At 54.0% G+C, this 20,392-nt stretch overlaps 1 protein-coding gene and 1 long non-coding RNA gene across 7 annotated transcripts in view; one reads left to right on the top strand and one right to left on the bottom strand.

Moving 5' to 3' along the window:
• Positions 1–1,807: 1,807 nt before the first annotated feature.
• KCNA10 (potassium voltage-gated channel subfamily A member 10) lies at positions 1,808–19,140 on the bottom strand. Of its 5 annotated transcripts, XM_077789054.2 has the most exons (5): positions 18,007–18,707; positions 17,480–17,572; positions 14,408–14,546; positions 8,540–8,575; positions 1,808–5,511 (listed from the first exon to the last, which is right to left on the bottom strand). In XM_077789054.2, the coding sequence occupies exon 5, from the start codon at positions 5,438–5,440 to the stop codon at positions 3,890–3,892; it is 1,551 nt and encodes a 516-aa protein (XP_077645180.1). In that variant the 5' UTR covers positions 5,441–5,511; positions 8,540–8,575; positions 14,408–14,546; positions 17,480–17,572; positions 18,007–18,707; the 3' UTR covers positions 1,808–3,889. The 5 variants fall into 5 exon arrangements, with proteins under 5 accessions (XP_077645180.1, XP_085417558.1, XP_085417556.1 ...); XM_085561432.1 differs by lacking the exon at positions 8,540–8,575 and having other exon boundaries at positions 18,007–19,140; XM_085561430.1 differs by lacking the exons at positions 8,540–8,575; positions 14,408–14,546; positions 17,480–17,572 and having other exon boundaries at positions 18,007–18,706.
• The window catches only part of LOC146765302 (uncharacterized), a 21,557-nt gene continuing 14,408 nt past the window's right edge, over positions 13,244–20,392 (top strand). For both annotated transcript variants that reach the window (XR_014950181.1, XR_014950180.1), the window contains exon 1: positions 13,244–17,583. This is a non-coding gene — a long non-coding RNA (uncharacterized LOC146765302). The remainder of the gene's footprint in view (positions 17,584–20,392) is intronic.

The following is a 20,392-nucleotide window of genomic DNA, read 5'->3' as shown; positions in this document are numbered from 1 at the left end:
TGCCCATGGCAGGGAAATGCCAATCCTGGAGTGCCACCTCGTGGCTCCAAACCTGAGCTCCTGGGTGCTCCATCCTGGAAGCGACCGAGGTTGGAGAGGGCTTGGAGCAACCTGCAATAGTGGAAGGTGTCCCTGCCCATGGCATGGGGTGGGACTGGGTGAGCTTTAAGGTCCCTTCCAACCCAAACTGTTCTGGGATTCTCGGGAATTTCAGCTCAAAGGAGGGAGTCACTCCTACCTGCAAATATTTCACACCTGGCCACAGGTTTTGTCTTGCTTCAAGAATAAAGCATGGCCAGGACACTTTTCTGATGGAGCAAAGGGGGTTCTTGTCTTCTTTTAGCTTTTCCCGAGGCAGTAAAAAATTGGAAGAGGGAATTCACCTTCTGTGCAGAAGGACATGACAGATTGTCTCATTAGGGCTGGACTCTGGAACAGGACAGTTATTGAGGTTTCTATGGATTTTGTTGATCTTTGAGCTTTGGGCCTGTGTTTGGGAAGGGACAAAGCTGCAAATTGTGCAGGAAAATGGGGTTTCTTGCAGGTTTCATTAGTGTTGACACTGGGAGTTTGTAGCCTGGTTTTCCTCCTCTTTGGGACAAACTGGAAATAGGTTGGTGTGTCTGGAGAGGTTTAATGCCTCTGATCTCCTTCCCGTGGCATCATTCAAGGATCCCACTTGCACTTGGTCTCCCCCCATGGTGTGAGCCAATCTGCAGAGTTTATCCTCATCTCTCAGAGCTGGAGAGCTGCAATTATCTGTTTTCCAGAGCAGCTGTGGCTGCCTTCCCCTGGATTGCCCAAGGCCAGGCTGGACAGGGTTTGGAGCAGCCCAGGAGAGGGGAAGGTGTCCCTGCCCATGGCAGGGGGTGGAATGAGATGAGCTCTAAGGTCCCATCCAACCCAAACCATGCTGGGATTCTGTCAGAACTCAAAATGTCCCTCAGACATTTTTGGATGTTCCGGGTCCCGGTCAGAAGCATTTGAGACCCTGGCACAGCTGGAAACAGCTGTGATTTTGGGTTTGAGCCATGGAATGAGTTACCAACCTTGCAGGAAGAACAAGAAGTCACAAAAGTTTAGATATTATAGTAGAAGTAGTCACAAAGTAGAGGGAAGAATTTTTGAGTGCTGTACAGGGGGTTTTGGTTTTGTACATGGGGGTCAGAGGGTTTAAGATGGATTTGGGATCTGGGCCTGCCCTGTCCTCCCTCTTTCTCCTTCCTCACCTCCATGTTCTTGGTGATGTTGGCACTCACAGATTGGTTTAGAGTAGAAAATCACCATTTAATATAGGTAATAGGCATTGGGAAAAACTGTAACCATGGAACACGTAATGTACCATATAAAAGATAGAAAATCACCATTTAATATAGGTAATAGGCATTGGGGAAAACTGTAACCATGTCACACGTAATGTACCATATAAAAGACAGCAGCAGCCCTGGCAGGGAGAGAAGAAGCAGTCGGGGTCAGAGAGGATGTCAGGGTGTGTGTGTGCCTCTGCCTGAGCTCTGAGCAAACCACAGCAGCCCCAGGAGAAAATCTTTTAGATAACTTGCAATAAACTGCCTTGAGACCCAACAACAGAGACTGCTGAGCCTTTCTTGGGAAGCTCGGGTTGGAGGAGAGACTTTTCCACCACACAGAGCCACCCCTGACCTAGGGTGAGCTCTGGCAGGATTCTACATTGCCCCATATCTCCACACTCCCACACAAGATTCCCTGCTGGAATTGTGTTGCCATGGAGCATCACAAAGCCAGGAAAAAAACAGTTGAGTCCAAATAAACAATATTTTCTGCATAGCAGATTTTGAAGCATTTATTATTTTATTTGAGGATAGTTTACAAGTTTATAAGAATCAGGCTGTCTGTCCATCCATCCATCCATCCATCCATCCATCCATCCATCCATCCATCCATCCATCCACTCACTCATCCCAGTACCATTACAGTCCATGGAAATGTGCTCATGGCTGATCAGGCTGATTATTTCCCAACCCAAACCTTCTCATCAGATCTTTTCATGGTGATTTCCCAAGGAAAAACCACCAAAAGTGCTTCCAATTAGAGAGGCTGGGAGAGAATTTGGGGAGGGGAGCAATAAAAATACAAAAGAATGGGGCTGGGGAAAATCAAGTTTTCTAGAAAAAAGGAGAAAGAACCTGCTATGAAATAAAAATAGTGATGTGAAGGAGCTGCTGGAGAGAACTGAGGGGTGAAACAGAGGAGCTGGGAATGTTTGAGTGCTGTTCCCAGCTGTTCCCAGCTGTGCTTCCTCCAGCTGTGCCCAGCTGTGCGCTCCCCAAGCGTCCCCACAGATGACAGAACTTGGACACAGTGGGAAGGAGATTAAACAGCTCTGACAGCTCCTCCTGTCTGAGATGATGGTGTGAGGGCTGCAAGGGAGGGGAAAAGGATGGTGGAGGGATGGGAATAAAACAACAGGGAGAGCAGGTGTTAAGTGGGATTTGTCCCAGAGGGAAAAGGAATTGTACTGGTCATGTCTCAGATCCATCTCCCGGGGTGCAAAACCCCTCATTGCAGAAAGACAGGGCACAGAATCCCCTAAAACCAAAATAACACCCCTCTCCCTCCAGGGCTGTGGGATTTCTGCTACAGGGAAAATCCCAGCGAGCCCAAACCCACATTTTCCAGCAGTGCAGGAGCAATAAATCCAACCCCGGTTCCACCACTGCTTTCTGAATAAAATTGCAAATCCAGGGATGCTGGCACGCTGTGTGATGATCACGGGAATCTGTCAGGAGATGAGACATCCGTGCAGCAGGTGTGGGACATCAGAGTGGATGAGACACTGCACGAGAAGCTGGGATTTTAATGGAAGGCAGAAACTTTAAAAAAAAAAAAAAAAAAAAAAAAGCCGAGTGAAACAGTGAAGTGGGAACAAAATGTTTTTCTCAGAAAACCTGCTGGCATTGGAGAGAATGGCAAAATGAGCTGTTGCTGGCTGCTCCCATCCAAAGCGCCACTGGAAATTTGCATTTTTAGGAACGCAGAAGTGCCTTGTTACAACAAGGGAGCGGAGCTGTCAGGAAATGCTGGCTCTCATTGCTCTGTGCCCCTTTTGCAGCACCAGAAGTGACAATAAAAGCTTCAAGGTCACAGTGGCTCATCCCCAGGGTTGTTTGTAGACCAGATAACGGGCATTTGTTGCAGGAGAAATCCCATTCCCTCTCTCAGAGCTCAGTTTTCCAGCAGAAATCCCGGTGGGCTTTGAGCTGCAGTGCCCTGAACCTTTGGGGTGGCTTTGCCTCTGCGCCTGGCCAGTGACCCCAAATCCCCCCGTGTTGCCTTGGGCCCACCCCTGACTGCCCACCCCGCTGTGCCATCAAAATCAATTAGGCAGGCAGGCCAGGGAACCCATCCAGCTAAAAATACCCCTTCTCTTTTCTTTTTGCCAGTTTATTTTTCAGCCAGAGCTGTCGCAGGGCTGGGAAGTTGTCAGACCCCCAGGTCTGAAGTGGTGAGTGGGGAGGAACTATTTAAAATGGGTTTAGCAAAGCAGGGAGCTGGACCCACCTTCATCCCCGGACAGCTGAGTGTCACCAAGCCAGGCATTTCATGTCATTTTGCCCTTTGTCCTCTCCAGGAAATGGGGAAATCTCTGCGTGTGGGGAATTCCTCTCTGACGAAATGTCAAGCAGACGAGCATCAAATAAAAAACACCAGACTGATGGGCAGGGCAGAGAGATAAGAAAGATGGTATTTATTTGAACAGCCACAGGAAATCAGAGATTGAAAAATGTCTAAAAAAAAAAAAAAAGCAGCAGCACATTATTAAAAAACAAAAATTCAGATCATGCAGATGTTGGATGCATTTTCCAGCCAATCCCACCTGACTGTGCCCAGTCCCTCAGGGCTTCGACCATCATTTTTTGGCCTTGTCTCGAGGGTAACCCCCATTGGTCTTATTGAGTGACTCCATGCTGCCGTTGCCCGTGGCCACGCTGGCCAGCAGCCGCTCCACCTCCCCTGGCAGCATCTGCTTCTCCTCGTTCTCCGTCTCCCGGTGGTAGAAATAGTTGAAATTGGAGACGATGACGGGCACGGGCAGGGCGATGGTCAGCACCCCCGCGATGGCGCACAGAGTCCCCACGATCTTCCCGCCCAGCGTGGTGGGACACATGTCCCCGTAGCCCACGGTGGTCATGGTGACCACGGCCCACCAGAAGCCGTCGGGAATGCTGGAGAAATGGGACTGCGGCTCATCGACTTCCGCGAAGTAAACGGCGCTGGAGAAGAGGATGACGCCGATGAAGAGGAAGAAGATGAGCAAACCCAGCTCCCTCATGCTGGCCTTGAGGGTCTGCCCCAGGATCTGCAGCCCCTTGGAGTGCCGGGAGAGCTTGAAGATGCGGAAGACCCTGACGAGGCGGATGATCCGCAGGATGGCCAAGGACATGTTCTGCTGCCCATTGAGTTCGCTCTGCTGGATCAGCTCGGTGGTGAGCGTCACGAAGTAGGGGATGATGGACACGATGTCGATGATGTTCATGATGTTCCTGAAGAACTCGGTCTTGCTGGGGCACACAATGAACCGGACAAAGAGCTCAAAGGAGAACCAGACGATGCAGGCGGTCTCTATGACGAAGAAAGGGTCCGTGAAGGTGCTGTGGGACATCAAGGTGTCTGTCACATTCTTAGAAAGCTCCTGGGTGGACCTAAATTCCCTCTCCTCCCGGAACTCCGGCAGGGTCTCCATGCAGAAGATGATGATGGAGATGACAATGACCAGGACGGAGACCAAAGCTACGCCTCTGGCTGCGCTGGAGCTTTCAGGGTACTCGAAGAGCAGCCAGAACTGCCTGTGAAAGTCATTGGTTGGTAAGAGGGTCTCAGGATCCTTGATGAACCCTTCATCCTCCCGGAACTGGTCCATGGCTTCATCACCCAGCTCATAGAAGGTGATTTCATCAGCAAAGACGTCGATGGGGACGTTGGCCGGGCGCCGTATTTTCCCCCCAGACTGGTAATAGTACAGGATCCCATCAAAACTGGGCCTGTTCCTGTCAAAGAAATACTCGTTCCTCATGGAGTCGAAGTAGCGCATCCTCTTTTCCGGGTCCCCAAGCAAGGTCTCGGGGAACTGGTCGAGGGTCTTGAGCCGTGTCTCAAACCTCAGCCCAGCGATGTTGATGATGACTCGTTGGTCCCCCTCATCCATGCCCACCCTCTCCCCCACCAGGTGGTCGCTGAACTCGGTGGAGAACCTGGAGAAGATGGTCTCATTGTTGGCGTTCTCGCTGTTGATGAGGATCCGCAGGTTGGACAGGAGGTTGGCGCAGCTGGGGTGGCCCTTCCGCGACTGCCCGGCGGGGCTGAGGTCGTTGGAGTAGCAGGGATCCTCCACGATCTGATCAGCGTTGTCAAAACTGACTAGTGCCACCTCCATCTCTTTCCAACTGGCCACGTCCATCATACGCTAATCAGCTCAGCAGAAATCCCCGCGGCCGACGCCGCCTGCCCGCGCCTTTCCCACGCTAGGAGGATCTGCAAGGGACAGGGACACAGAGCTGAACTGTGCATGTGCAGGGTAAAACAAACCCGAGGCCACACAGTCCTGCTTTGTTTTTTAATGAAAGCATTAATGATGCTGAGTAACAAATCACTTCCAGCGAGTCACTCATCTTTGGATCCTGCAGACCGTTTTGGCACGGCTTTGCCACTGTTAAACCTCCCCAGACCTACAGAACCCAAGGATGAAAGGTCAGGCAGCAGCAGAGGATGGGGGTGAATCCAGGTGTCCCACCCAGCCTCTCCCCAGTGATCCCAGAGCGAGGGGTCCTTTCATCCATTTCCAAGTGCGGATCCAAAGCTCCGAGCAGGATTTGCAGGTTTTAAACACGGCTGTCCCAAGTTAAGAGCAGCCCTTGATCCAGGCAGGAGAGGCATTGGGTCAAACCCCAGGAGGTCCTGGGCACGTTGCAGATGGGTCAACCATTGCTTGGAAGCAATTCCCAAAGCAGGAACCACACTGGAATTTGGGGAACGCAGCCCAGGGGGAAGCAGGCCAGGAGGAGGAATGTCCACCAGCCCCTTGGTCTGGGAAGAGGGGCAGGAACAGGACCCCCTGCCTTGGGGCAGGCAGAGGATGGGGTGACATCCTCCAGAGCTCTCCTAGTCCTCCTCCATACCAGACCTGACATTCCCAGCCCCTGGAAGAAGCTCAGGACCAAGCCTTGGGGTCCCTTGGAGAGCACCTTTCAGGCCACGGGGTGGATTATTTCCCAGCCCAGCTCCGAGAAGAGCTCAGGAACAGTCGCCATGTCCCCAAATATTCCCGGGCACACATCTCCCCACACACCGACATCATTCTGAACTCAGCAAAGTCAAAGAGGAGCCCAGGGACCAGGCCAAGTTCTGGAGCTGGGAAATTGCCTGTCCTGCCTCAGGGAGAAGCACAGAGAGAAATTAGGTGTTAACAGGGAACGCTTCTGTGGAGATTTTCCCCAGAATGAACTTTCTAAGTAAATTCAGTGCCCTGATTTATTTCCCCTCCAAATGTATTTCCCAGACATGAGACACCACAGGAGGACACGTGGAGCTGCTCTGCGTGACCGCTGCTCACCAAGGGCACTCTGGCTTTCTTACCCAGCCAGCTCCAGAGAGAGGGAGACAAAAAACCCAAATGCCCTCAACTGCCAGGAATAGCAACACAATTGAGGCCACGGAGCAGCAGCAGTGGTGCCAGTCCTGTGATGAGGATGGTCCCCAGTGCTGGGCAGGGATCCACCCCCCATGGGGCCCGAGCTGCCCCCGTGCCTTGAGGTCCCAGTTCCACTGGCGTGATTTGGGGTGCTGAAGGTTTTGCCTCCCCAGAAGCTGAGGATCCATCCTTGCTGACACACAGCTGGGGTAGAACAAGCCAAAATCCCCAATCTGTTGCAGAAATGGGCACGAAGAGCCTGACTTGCTACAAATCCTCCCTCTCCTCCTCTCAGCTTTGCAGCCCTGACAGCAAAGTTCATTCAGGACCCAGCATCCCTGTCCCAGACAAGGCTCCACCTCGCTCTCTCCTCAGTAGAAGAGATTCTGGATTTGGGGACAAATCCTACAATTTATCATTAGCTATTTACAGACCAGGTTTCTTTGCTTGAACTAAGCTCACATAGCTTGGCTGTTCTTAGAAATCCAGCCCTATAGAGCTGCTTCAGGCTGGCTTCGTGCCGAATTTCCCTCTTGGGGACATGTAGAGGGGAGTGGCTGGGGCAAGGGACAGAACGAATGTCTGCAGCAGCAGCGGCAGCAGTAGCGATGTTGTGTCCTCAAAGTGACCTCAGGCAAAGCTGGGGAGCCTCAAGGACTCCCAACCTGAGTCCTCCAGCCCCAGCCGTGTCCAGGTCGGACATGCCCAAGGTGCAGCTGCTCTCCACGGGGCTGGATTTATCCTAGGCTGGACTGGTCAGTGGCTTTGGGAAAAGCTGGTGTTGGCAGGATGATTTGTGGCATCAGAGCAGCATCCCAGAGGTGAGGATAACCCTGGTTCCAGGAGCAGCAGAAGGCCTACAAAGGGATACTGCAACAAACCTGGCCCAGATAAAGCACTTTCAAGGGAAAAATAAATATTAAAAGAAAGAGAAAGCAGCACACATCATTCCCCTTCTTGCATTCTTATTTTTTCTTAATATAAATCCCAAGCTGATTTTTAAATCAGAATAAAATAAAGTTTGAAGCAGAGTTTAATGTTCAGTGGGAGGGTGAGCTGACCTGGCTCACCTCACCTCCAGCCAGGGGAAGGACTCAGAGGGGTCCACATGTACAGGAACTTCTCTTGGCAGTGGAACAAAGAGCAGCTAAAGCTGACCATGAAATTCCCAGAACACTTTAACTCCATTTCAAGCCCTTGGAACAGTTTTCCATGGGATGCAGGGCTCTGAGGTTCCTTTACAGCCCCAGAGCATGCTGATGTCCGTTTGTCCCATCACTGGAGGGAGGTGCCCCACCTGACCCCAAACCACCTTATCTGTCTTGTTTTTAATTAAGACCAAAATTAACGGTGCATCCAAAGCCACAAAACATCCTCCCTAAGCTTTGCACCACGCTCCGGGCTCCAGCTGAGGCTTGAACTAGAAAGTTGCCTCATTTTTTCCTCCTAAATCACCCAACATCTGCTTCTCAGAATCTGATTAACTAATATCCTTCAGCGGAAATCCCTGCCTGTGGAAAATCATAATAATAACAAAAAAACCACGCGAGGGAAAGCGACGGTGAAAGAGAAAGGTCGTTTGGAGGGAGAGTTTGTGTTTTCCCCATCACATCCCAGTGAGTTGAGGCTGTGGTTTCCACCAGGCTCTCTGCACCCAGTGAAACCTTCCTGCCTGCACTGCCCTCCTCCTCCCCCTCCTTTGACCACCCTGCAGTGAACAATGCCCATCCCCAAGGTTTTTCCAGATTATTGGAGATGCTGAGCCTCTTCTCCCCTCTCCTGTCCCCTCCCCTCCCCGTCATCCCTGGAAGGGATGAGAAAGGAGGAGATTCTCCCCGCTGCCCGCCCCCGCCAGCACCTGCGAGGACTTACCTGGACAGGGCATGGAAGCGCCAAGGCTCTCTGCATCTGGGAAGAGAGTTACCAAACACAGACAGAAATGTGTAGGGAAAGTGATGAGCAAAAAGTCCAGCCACACCCTTGAAAGGGACGACGCAGACCGTGCCTTGGGAGGCTCCTCTCTCCCGGGCTCACCGGGGAACCGGCAGCCCCGCGCCGGGACCGGCCTTTGGCAGCCGCGGGATCCGGCACCGCGCGGGGCCCCGGCCCCGCCATCCCCCTGCGAGCCCAGAAATCAGCCGCGGCTCCATGGGAAGCCCTGGTGGCACCCTGGGGTCTCCCTCTCCCCGCTCCCCCTCGCCCGGGGAGGGGGGACCCGGCCACCCACCTCCTGCCCCCACCGCCGGCGGCGAGACGGGGGAGGACGTGCCCTTCTGGCGGATGCCACCTTTAATCCCCAATAATGCTCCGGATGGTCCAGCGAGGACCAGTCTTGTCCGTGACGTGGCGAGGTCTGAGCTGGTCCCCGGGAGAGAGCCGGAGAGGGGGGACAGGGACCCGCACCGCGCTGGCACCGGGAGAGGGAATTAGAGCGGCGGAAAGGGCCCTTTTTAATATCACTATAAAAGAATGGCTTTAAAAAGAGGAGGGGAGGGGAAAGCCCAAGGGTTGGAGCATCCCCCGCTGCCCACCTACCTCTCGCCTGTGGTCGTGGGGACAGCGGGCGCCTTTCCAGGAGGGGACGGCCACAGTGCCACCACCCCCACGTGGGACACCTCGGTCCCCGCCCCGGGTGACCGGGACCAGTTGCAGCAGCGGGTACAGCTGGCACAGCCCAGCAAAGGGCATCGGAGGCAGAGGAGGGACGTGGCCCTTCCTCACGCCTGGGTGCAGCTGGATGCTGGCTCCGACCCCAGCGCCAGCGGGCTTGTCACCTCCAGGAATTAATTAATAAATAAATGAGCACTCTGGGTGGACAGGACCAGGCAGGTTGGCATGAGTTGTTAAAATAACAGGGATTTTGGGGGGTTTTTTGTCAATTTTTTCTTTATTTCCATTCTGGAGCTTGCTACTGCTCACAGCCATCTCGCCTTGAGTGCTCCAGAGTGATTTTATCCCCGTTGGCCTCACCCAGGGCTGGATCCTGCCTCCACCTTCACCCAGGTTATCTTCCCACCCTCCTCTTCCTCCTCCATGCCCTCCTCGCCCTCCCAGGATGGAGGAAGGCAGAGGAGGAGGTGGCACATTTCTACCCGCCGGCTTCAGCCTGAATTCCTGAATTCCTCCTCGGTGACGTTCCTTTGCTCTTGAGGGACCCGCTCACCTCGATTTCCCCCCCTCCAGCATCCTTTTCTGTCCTCTGAGCTATTTCTTCTCTCATGGCGTTAATGAGCACATTAAACCTTCCTGTCCCGGAGGAGAGCCCGGCTTGGAGCATCTTACAGACATCTCCAGCTTTCTGCGATGGAAAAGGGACAGGAGATTATCCAGGCCTTTGATCAGGTCCTTTAGGGAGGTTTTATCATTTTACACACCATTTCTCTATCCCTACAAACTACAGTCCTTAAATTTACCCTCATCCCAGTGAGGGCACCTATTAACAAAAAATAATTAAATTCATATTCCTGGCACTTTGATTCAGCTTACGTCCATCTCCCCTCCAAACCCAGCTTTGGAAGGGCTTTGAGCACAGGGTGATGGGGGCTGTAGGCAAAATCCGACCTTTTTTGGTGGTTTTTTTTTCCCCAAAATCTACTTGGAACTAGCCAGGGTCATTTCATGCACCCGGGCAAAGAGCAGCTCTGGCTGAGGGAAATGCAGAGCATGAAGAGCATCCAGAGGAGCAGATCTGGGATATCCCTGGGGTGAAAGCTGTGCTGTGGTCCAGGGGAGACGGGGACGGGGGAGATGCCCGGAATAACATCACTGCCTGTAAGAAACGGGACGGTTACACAACTCCCTCATCTCCGGGGAGCCCGGCGGCACCCCGACACCCCCGGGAAGGTTCTGCCTTTGTATTCCGCCAAGGTGACTTTAAACACCCTCTTGGCTCGAAGGATTTCAATCCCCCTTCCAGCCGGGCTGCCCCGGGCGCTCGTCCGGCATTTCTTTCCCTCTAATCCCCTGCTCATGGAATCACCGGCTCTGCTGGGATTTATCCCACGGACAAATTTGGTGTCCGGGTTGCACCAGAATCCGGCAAGCCCCGGTACGGGATCGCTGCTCAGCAGCTCTGCACGCACAGCTCTGACACCAGAGTGGAGATAAAACACCCCCGAGCCTGTCCAAAACCAGAGAGGGATTAGCTGGCAGAGGAGGAATTTCTGGCAGCAGGTCCCTGAATTGTTGTTTGGACAGGGATGCGCTGGGGCGGGCTGGGAAAAGGAGGAGGCTGGAGGGTCCTGCGGGTCCTGGCCGCAGTGGGACCCGCCAGCGACAATTCCTTCGCTTCTCCTGAATTCCCGAGCGGAGCGGTGCCCCGCAGAGGCTGCCGTGAAATCCGTGTGAGCCGGCACCGGCTTCGGGCCACGGAGCAGCTCAGGGCACTAATGAGCCTCTGCTAATTGTCCTCTCTTTGCAGCACTAATTACCTGGGGTTCGGTAATTCCAGCCCCGCGGCTCTGGGATGGAGCTCAGGTGGCTCCGCGGCGTTTCCATCAAGGGAATTTTTCTTATTTCTCATTCCAGCTAATTGAAGGGCCCCTCAATTAGCAACAGTCCCCCAGCATCAGAAGGGCTGGATTTTGGGGGGTGCTGTATGTAAAACCACACCCCAGACCCTTGAACGCCCTCGACTGGGGCTGGGGTTATAAATATTCGAGCTCTGATTCCAGCACGGAGTGTCCTTGGAGGCTTAGCGAGGTGCCCCGGGCATCTGGCACTGATGGAGCGGGGCAGGAATCATCTCTGCAAGGAATCAAGGAGCTGCTGGGTTCCCTGCGAAAACTTGCGGCTCATCCTCCTCCTCAGGAGAGGTGTTTGCAAACTGAACTCTTTAAATTCCAAGCAAATGTGTGGAAATGAGCAGGAGGGGAGGTGCTGGTAGTTTATGAATGATGCAAATACAGGAAAGAATAATTCAGATCTTCCAGGGGATGAAGGGGTCTGGCAAAAGCTGCCTCTGCTTTCGAGTCCCGATTGTGGGAACAGTGGAGAAGTGGAAAAGGAGCCAAAATGCACTGAAATAATGGTGTGGCTCAGAGCAATCCCAGGGTTTCTCCAGCCCCAGGAGAGCCCAAGGCTTAGGAGCGACCAGACCTGAAACCTCTTTGCTTCTAAAAGCAGAGGTTAAAGTTTGTCTGTGGCAAGGGGGGCAGGTCAGATGAGGTATTTGGGACAAATTCTTTCCTGTGAGGGTGGGCAGGCCCTGGCACAGGTGCCCAGAGCTGCTGGGGCTGCCCCTGGATCCCTGGCAGTGCCCAAGGCCAGGCTGGATGGGGCTTGGAGCAACCTGGGATGGTGGAAGGTGTCTGTGCCCATGGCAGGGGTGGGACAGGATGGGCTTTAAGGTCCTTTCCAACCCAAACCATTCCAGGATTCCATGAAATTGCACCAGGAAACAAATTGTGAGCCTGAGCAAGCAGCCACCAACTCCTGTGAGCTGCTTCCATCTCCGTGCCTCAGTTTCCCCAGAGCAGTGGATGTGCCATAAAGCCAGGCAGGAGCTCTCAGGACAAGGTGCACATGAGGAAGATCCCCAGCTGGATTCCCAGTGCTGGATTGGAGTGTCCATCACTGCTGCCCCACGGCATGCAGAGACGTGTCCACCCTACAGCCCTCCCCACTTTTCATACCTCCTTCTGATTTCTCCACCTCTATTTTTTTATATTAAATAAAACCCCCTGATTATCAGAGAGCTCAGTACATACAGCACACACCACGAGACAGATGAACGCTTTCTTATACCCAACCATGGAGTCCAAAATTAATCAGCTATGGATTAACCGGGTCAGGATGTAATTTAATAAGCAGCGAGGGCGAGTTGCTGCTCGGAGGGAGCCGGCGGGGTCCCGCACCGGGTGTGCCCTGAAAGCTGCCACAGCCCAGCGAGGGCAGCGGGGAAAGGCAGATGGGCTCAAATCAGCCCCGCGGCGGTGCCGGCTGCTCAGCCAAGGCACAGGGACAGGGACAGGGATGGGACAGGGACAGGGACAGGAACAGAGGGGACAGGGACAGGGACAGGGAACACAGGAGAGGGATGGGACAGGGATGGGACAGGGACAGGGACAGGGGACAGGGATGGGACAGGGACAGGGATGGAACAGGGATGGGACAGGGACAGGGACGGGGACGGGGACAGGGACAGGGACAGGGACAGGGACAGGGATGGGGCAGGGACAGGGATGGGACAGGGACAGGGACAGGGACAGGGACAGGGACAGGGGACAGGGACAGGGAACACAGGGACAGGGACAGGGACACGGGAGAGGATCAGGAACAGAGGGGACAGGGACAGGGACACAGGAGAGGGATGGGACAGGGACAGGGACACAGGAGAGGGACAGGGATAAGGACAGGGGACAGGGACAGGGACAGAGGACAAAGGAAAGGGATGGGACAGGGACAGGGACGGGGACGGGGACGGGGACGGGGACAGGGGACAGGGATGGGACAGGGGACAGGGACGGGAACAGGGACAGGGACAGGGACAGGGATGGGGCAGGGACAGGGACAGGGACAGGGACAGGGACAGGGACAGGGGACAGGGACGGGAACAGGGACAGGGCCAACCTGGGACCGGGCCAGGCTTGGCTGCTGCTGAGCCCTGCTCATCTTCCCTGCACTCCGAGCCGGGGTTTTAGCCTGATTCAGGAAAAGATTGAAATGGATTTTTGGCTGCGAGCTGCTGCGGTGGCTTTTTGGGGATGCTGAGTGGGCTCTTTGGGGGCTGGGGTTCTGTCCCCCCTGGGATTCACGGAGCTGCTGCGAAGGGTTGGGCGCGCTCTGGGAAGTGGCTGATGATGGACACACGGACACAAAGCGCTTGGAAAGTGCTGCGATCAGCCTGAAGCAGCAGAGGTGTGGAAAGGAGGGGCGTGGAGTGACCTCTTCCCTCTGAGCATCCCGGCTCCGGGCGGGCGCCTGCCTGGGGCCGGGGCACGCAGCCACCCCCGCGCTGTCCCCTCCTGCTTACCGCCCTGTAACACGAGCGAGAATCCGATCCCAAATCGATGGGGAACTTTCCCAGCCTTGTCCCAAAGCGCTGGGATAGAGGCAGAGCCGCCCCCCTCCAGCTGCTCCCCCACCCCCAAAGCAGCGTCCAGAGCTCGGTGCTGTCACCTCGGTCTGCTCCTAGGGGTGAACAAAGGACTTTGTCCCCCTCAAAATCTGCACTGGCAGCAAACCCTGGAGGAGGTCGGCGGCCGGAGCCGAAAATGGAGAGAAGGTATAAATGGAAAGCAATAGGAAGCCGCTAATCGGGTCAGACGGATCCTGCATTGATCCCGGTTTCTGCAACAGCAGCGCTGAAAGCAGCCGGCGGCAGGTTTGGAGTCCCGGTGTCACTCCAGGCTTGTGGCTTCATGTGCTGAGCCAGAGCCACCGCAGAGGTCAGGGCAGCCCCAGCCCAGCCCAGCAACCCCCACGGTACCCCCGGGGAGGACAGTGGAACTTGGACCCACAAAAAGTAATTAGGACTTAAAGTGACTGAGATGATGCCAGTGAGAGCCTCGCAGGGTTCCTCGCAGCACTCACCCCGTGTTCAGGAACACTTCCCCCTCCCTGCTTCTCCAAGGACAAACTAAACTTCCCCTGGTCACCACCATCCAAAAAATACCCACCAAGAAAAAATAAAAACAGCACCCCACCGCCCCAAACCCACCCACCAAAGTCTCCTCTCCTCTGCCCCCCAAACTTCCCCCGGCCACGACCTCGGCTGAGCCCAAGAGGGGAGCAACAAACCCGGTTTTGGCATCGTCCTCGTCCTCCTCCGGCGTGCGGGGTGCCCGTGCTGCCATCGCCGCGCCCCTGGGTGCGCCGGCCGGGGCTGCCCGGCGGAGCTGCCCCTGCGCTCGGCGGGCGGGGGATGCTCCAGCCTCTCCTGCGGAAAGGCGATGCCGGTGCCCACGTGAGCCCGGTGGGACTCCGTGCCCTCATTCTCCTTGTGCCTGAAATGGGTTTTTTGCTCCCTCGCTGGTGCCGCCCGGCAGCGGCAGCGGCAGCCAGGGCTCCAGCGCGCCTCTTTGGTGCCTGCAAAAGGGTCTGGGGCCTTTGCTTTGCCGGTGAGGGTGGGGAAGGAGCAGCGTGGAGCAGAGGAAGAGGAGGTGATGCCCAGGTGTGGCCCTGTCTGTCCCCTCCGAGCAGGGCTGCTCACTGGGGTGCTCCGGACAGGGCTCACAGGGACCCACGGAGGGAAAAGCTGGAAAATCAGGAGCCTGCAGCACTCGCGGTGCCAGCACGGACACACACCGAGCACCAGGCGGGTGGAGGCACCAGGGCCCCTCAGCCCTTCGTCCAGGCACTTCCTCACCGAGTCTGGCTCTTCCCTGGACGCAGGAAAATCCTCTGTTCCCAGAGCTGGGATTGCCAGCACTGAGCTCCCGAAGTGCTGGGGCTCCAGGAGCTGGAGCTGCCTCCTCAGGGCTTTTCCCATCCTGTTTTGCTATGGACAGGGGGAGTTGTTCATCCGTGAGACCCTGGGGGGGGTGCCACACCTCGATGGACAGCTCTGGGTCCTGGCTGTGCCTTGCTCGGAGCCCAGAGCAGCTCTCAGGTGCTGGGCAGAGCTTTGGATGTGGCCACAGTCCCTCTGTTATTCCAATGATCCATGGGGGCTGTGAGCATCACCCACCACCTCCACCTGAGGCAGCCCAGCTGCTGTTCCAAACCTCTGCCCATTTTTCCAGCAGGATTTATGAAACCACAACTATTTCCCTTTCCATGCATTCCTTCAGTGTCAGTGAGCTCTGCCTTCCTTCCCTGCCCCAAAACTTCCCAAGCAAAGGCAAAAATATCACCCTGGAAAGGGATTGGGCACAGAGGAATGGGGGAGCACCAGCCAGGGCATTTCCTGATTGACCTCCAAAAGTCATCTGCATCCTGAATCCTCCTGCCAGCATCTTGGGATGCGGAGTTTTCCCTCAAGCCTTATTCCAGCCTGTAATTGGGGCAGGTTTCCATGCTGTGCTGCTGAACTGGGATAGGAAAATATTGAGATCAGCCTGCACTGAGCCCTTCCAGAGGCAGTGGAGTGTGCAAAGTGGGGGTCTCCCAAAGGTGCTGCTCCAGAGAAAACCCAAGGAAATAAAAGGAATCCTGGAAAATCAGGTCTGGAAAATTCCCCCCAACTGTAGAAAAAAGTTCTCAAAAAAACCCCAAAACGTCTCCCCGTGGGTCACTCATCCCCTGGCAGCCCCAGGCTCTCTCAGGAAGCTGGAGCTGATTTTGCCTCGGAGCAATTTCCCAATCTCCTTCCCATGACCTTTACAAAGAGATGCAGCCTGGGGGTTCACAGCTGCCCGGGATGGGCTGGCCTGGTCCCCACTCCACAGCCAGGCCAGAGCCAGTTTTCCCAGCTGCATCCCAGGAGCTGAATTCCACCTTGGGACGCAATGGGAGGTCGGTCTCAGGGCACAGACACAGAGCCTTGCCTATAAAGGCTGCAGTTTTAAGGCATTTTGGGGTTGGAACAGCTCAACCCAGGAGCCCCAATCCTATCTCTCTGAGAATCAGCAAGACAATCAGTTTTTCTCCCATTAAAAATTGGGAGAAAAAAATTACTGTGTTGCTGATTTATTTATTTGGTTGAGGCTTTGTTTGGCTTGAATTTCTGCAATCCCTAGAGGCTGCTTCCTGCTGAGGCTGTGAAACTCTTCACGCAGCAAACACAAATCAGTTCTTACTGAGTAATCCTGGGGTGATGCTTGGCTGGATCTCAACCCAACACTACCTAAGGAGAACCTCTGATCCCTGTGAGCTCTGCCACCCATCCCTCACCCCAGTGATTGTTTACCATGGACTTCTCCAGTTATTTGGAGGATGGAAGTGTTGGTAGAGCAAGCAGTGAGCGCTGAGCCAGCACCAGGACTGGCTCCTGCACTGACCCGCAGGACCAGGGAGGACATCCTAAACCAGACCCTCAGAAAATCATCTTATTCCTCACCACGAAGAACAAACTGTACCAAATCCATGGAACCAGCAGCAGTTTTGGCCCAATATTCCCTCCCCAAACTCATCTCTGTCACTGGAGTGAGCACTGTGCACTGGGGATTCCCACATTCCCTCCTTGGGATCACCTAAAATATCCCTCTTATTCCCAAACCAACATAAAAACAGACATCCCATTAACTATATTATTATTATTGCAGCCTAAACCTGACATCATCTTTCCTGCATTCCATCCCCTCCCAGTTTAATTCATCCCCATGCAACGGGTGCTCCCAATGCTTTGGAATTTAAGCGACTCCTTGGCAGCCATGGATTTCAGCCTGTCAGAAATCCTGATGAATTATTTCACTCCAGGTCCTCACAGTTTAATTGGAGCAGGCTGAAGGCAACAAATATTTCCTCGGAGTGTTTTGATGTCCTCGCTGGTCCTTGCACACATTCCCATAAAGCAGATTGCAGCAGCTGAGGATTTTCTAATGGAAGCCTTGCAGAACATTCAAACCCATTAAAAAGATGACAGTCAAAAATCACCAATTTATTTAAGTCTTGGAAGAGAAAGAGAGGCTGCAAATGTTCAAAGCACAGAGTGTCTCTGTCTGGGGTCGGGCACAGACCCAAGAGCAGCCAAAACTCCTGTATCAGCACAAGTTGGTCTGAAACCACGAACCCAGCACCAATTTAGCTGGAGATAAAATGGAAACCTTTTCAACCAGGTGATTCTTCCACATCCTACTGACAATAAAGTAAAATAAGTGGCTAAATATAGGTGGGAACTTCCCCAGCTGGGTGTCGGGCTCAGCTGCATTGCCATGATACCATCAGCGGTGTCTACAAGCCCAGCAAACTCAATAAAAAGCAGTCACTCACCTGCAGCCCTGCTCAGGCAGCCCAGGTTACAGCCCTGCCTCGGGCAAGAGGAGCATCCCGGGGCTTCTGGACGTGGCAGGTCCCTGCACGCCTCTGACACGCAGGTAAGGATTAGAGTTTGTCTCAGGAAAGACTCAGATTCGGAAATCCTACACCCCACTGAAACCCTACCTCGCCTCGCTGCCCTTGGATTTAAAGGAAACACGGGGAGGAACGCGGCGCTGCAAACAGAGCTGGGGTGCAGCTTCACCCACGGGGGAGCTCGGCCCCAGAGCACCCCAAACCCTCCAGCAGCCGCCCCCAGGGAGGGTTTGCACCTCCCAGAGCCCAACCCCGGGCTGGGTGCCCCCAGGGATCCCTTCAGAGCCTGGGAACAGATTTATCCATTGCTGCTCCATGGGCAGGCTCCCATGGAGGGAGGGAGCTCCCCTGGCACTGAGGGCTTCCCCCTGGCACCAACGCCTGCTTTAAGAAGGAAAATTTACATTTTAAGACTAAATGATACCCAGGTGTCCAGGAGCTCTTACCTGCCCAGGTGTGGCTGTAGCTCAGGCCTGGGTCCCACCAAGGCTGGCCTCAGCGGGTGCTGCATGGCTTTGGGATCGGGTCCTGGCCTTCACCTCTTCCCCGTGCAAAACTCTGGGGACTGATTGACCTGAGACCTGTCTGTGTCCCAAAGAGGCCCTGGGAGCTTTTCAGGGGATTTCCAGGAGCCAGCACCCCACACTGTGGGTGTGGATTTCCACTGTGGGTGTGGATTTCTCTCTCGGGGTTCCTGGGGGTTAGGGTGACCCCAAGAGAGAGATCCAAAAGAGAGTCTTTGCTTCCCTAGCCCGAACGCAGCTAAAGAAGGAGTCTTGGAATGCTTTCAGTTGCTTTTTCAAGGTTGTTTATTTCTTCTTATCTCTATATTCTTTCTTTTCACTGCCATGGTCTGCCTAGTACAGAAGCCAAAGCTGTCTGGCCTCAAGTCCTGGGTGGCTCCCACATTATATAATCAAAACTGGGTGGGTATGTTTGTAGGTCTCAGATTCAGACAAAGAGAAAACAGAAAGTTTCTAACCAGGCAGAAGCCTGAGAAACTGCTGAGAAGAATGTAAATAAGGTTCTTTATCTCTCTTGTTGTTCACATTGTTTATGGTTCGGCTTTGCCACTGTGTGTCTTTCACTGCACACCAGTAGTTGAGGTGTTTGCACTTCAGGACCAATGGAGTTGTTCTGCATGCAGCTCTGTATAAAAGAGTGGTGTATTTTGAAATAAATCAGAGTTCTATTCTCTCGCCCTCTGAACAGAATCTGTTCATTCCTGTCCTGCCTCAACAGCGTAGTATGTTTACAATTTCTTCACCAATTCCTATCACCCATGTTAGACAGTGAATCTCTGCCTTAAACCAACAGAAAAGTGTCACCCTCACACCAAGAAATGGAGGGCAAGAAGAACAAGAAGAAGGTCAGGACACACCCAAATCCCTCCATCTTGTCCCCTGAACCCCTTATCTTAAAAAACCCCAAATTCTACTTTTCCACCCTGTGTCAGTTTAAATATCACACTACTAAAATCCCTGTGACTTGTAATTCCTCATCCAGAGTTGGCAGTTTTCCACGGGCTAAAATCGAAGCCCCAGCTGTTTTTGACTTCTTGCCAAGGTCTCCGAGACCCTCGCTAGGGTCTGGAGACAGCCAGAGGGATGTGCTGGACTCCAACAGTGGGGAGCAGCAAAAGGGGCCCCACATGAGCTTCGAGCTCCAGGCAGAGCTGGGGAAGAGGTGACCAAAACCCCAAGGATGCAGAAGGGTCTTCCCTTTAGCCAAGACCCACCTCATTTCCTGAGCACCTCTTGGTGCTGTAGGAGATTTTGGCTGCTCTGGTGGCTCCTTCCAAGCCTATGGTGTGGTGTCCTGCTCAGCTTTATCCCAGGAATATGTGGGATGTGTTAAACTCATCTTCTTCCAGGGAAGGGGACAGGAGGAAGGGACAGGCTGGAGGCTGCAGTGTGGCCATGGATGGGTGTCCCCCACTGTCAGAATCTGAGGTGTTGATGATTCTGAGATTGTAAAAGTCTCTGTCTGTCAGCCCCCTGCCAAAGCAGAAGCCATAATTGGTCTGTGCTGGTTCCAGGTTGTTTATTCTGTTTATCTCTCACATGTTCTGCTGCCCTGCCCAGCTCTGTCCTGCAGGGCAGCGTGTGGGGCTCTGCCCTCAGTGGGATGTGACAAACATTAAATACCAGAAACTCCCTGGGCTGCATTTACAATAATGTGCCAATATCTGTCACCTACGTTGGACAGTGTGTCCCCAGCCTGAACCAACAGAAAAATGCCAACACCACAGTGAAACATGGAGGGCATGAAGAAGGAGAAAAAGGACAAGGCACACCCAATTTCCTCCATCTTGTCCCCTTTGGACCCCTCATCTAGAATCCTAAAATTTTACTTTTGCACCCATGCCACACTTAATTATTACTTATATCAAACATTCAGAGCTTGTAATTCATCCTGTGAGATTGAAAACTCTTTTCCATGGCCAGAGATCACAGCCAGTGTCTCTGGGGGCTCTGTCCAGGGGGTTCCTGACCCCTGCCAGGGCAGCCAGAGGGAAGCCCTGGATTCCCACAGTCCACGTCTCCTTGCCACACTGAGCTGACCAACACTTTGGTGTTCAGTATCACACCCAATCCCACAGAAATCAGGGACAGCAGGTGCTGGAGGAAAGGTCCATGGCTTGGCTTTAACCCAGCTCAGGAGGAAGCCCCGAAGTCCAAACTCATCCTTCAAGCACCAGGGAGGGCTGTGCAAGCCCAGCACCCTCGGAGGTGGCACTGCTGTGGGTATTTCCCAGGGCTTCCTGTTACACTGCAGCCATGGGAATCTCCTTAATTACTGGTTCTGCTGAATGGTGGTAACGAAGGCCCA

This window comes from Lonchura striata, chromosome 26, assembly GCF_050655825.1.
Source record: "Lonchura striata isolate lonStrDom1 chromosome 26, ASM5065582v1, whole genome shotgun sequence".
NCBI lineage: Eukaryota > Metazoa > Chordata > Aves > Passeriformes > Estrildidae > Lonchura > Lonchura striata.
This window is presented reverse-complemented; position numbering and strand designations above follow the sequence as displayed.

Coding starts and splice junctions, on each gene's coding strand:
- KCNA10 (XM_085561432.1), bottom strand. CDS start 5,440: ATGATGGACGTGGCCAGTTGGAAAGAGATGGAGGTGGCACTAGTCAGT.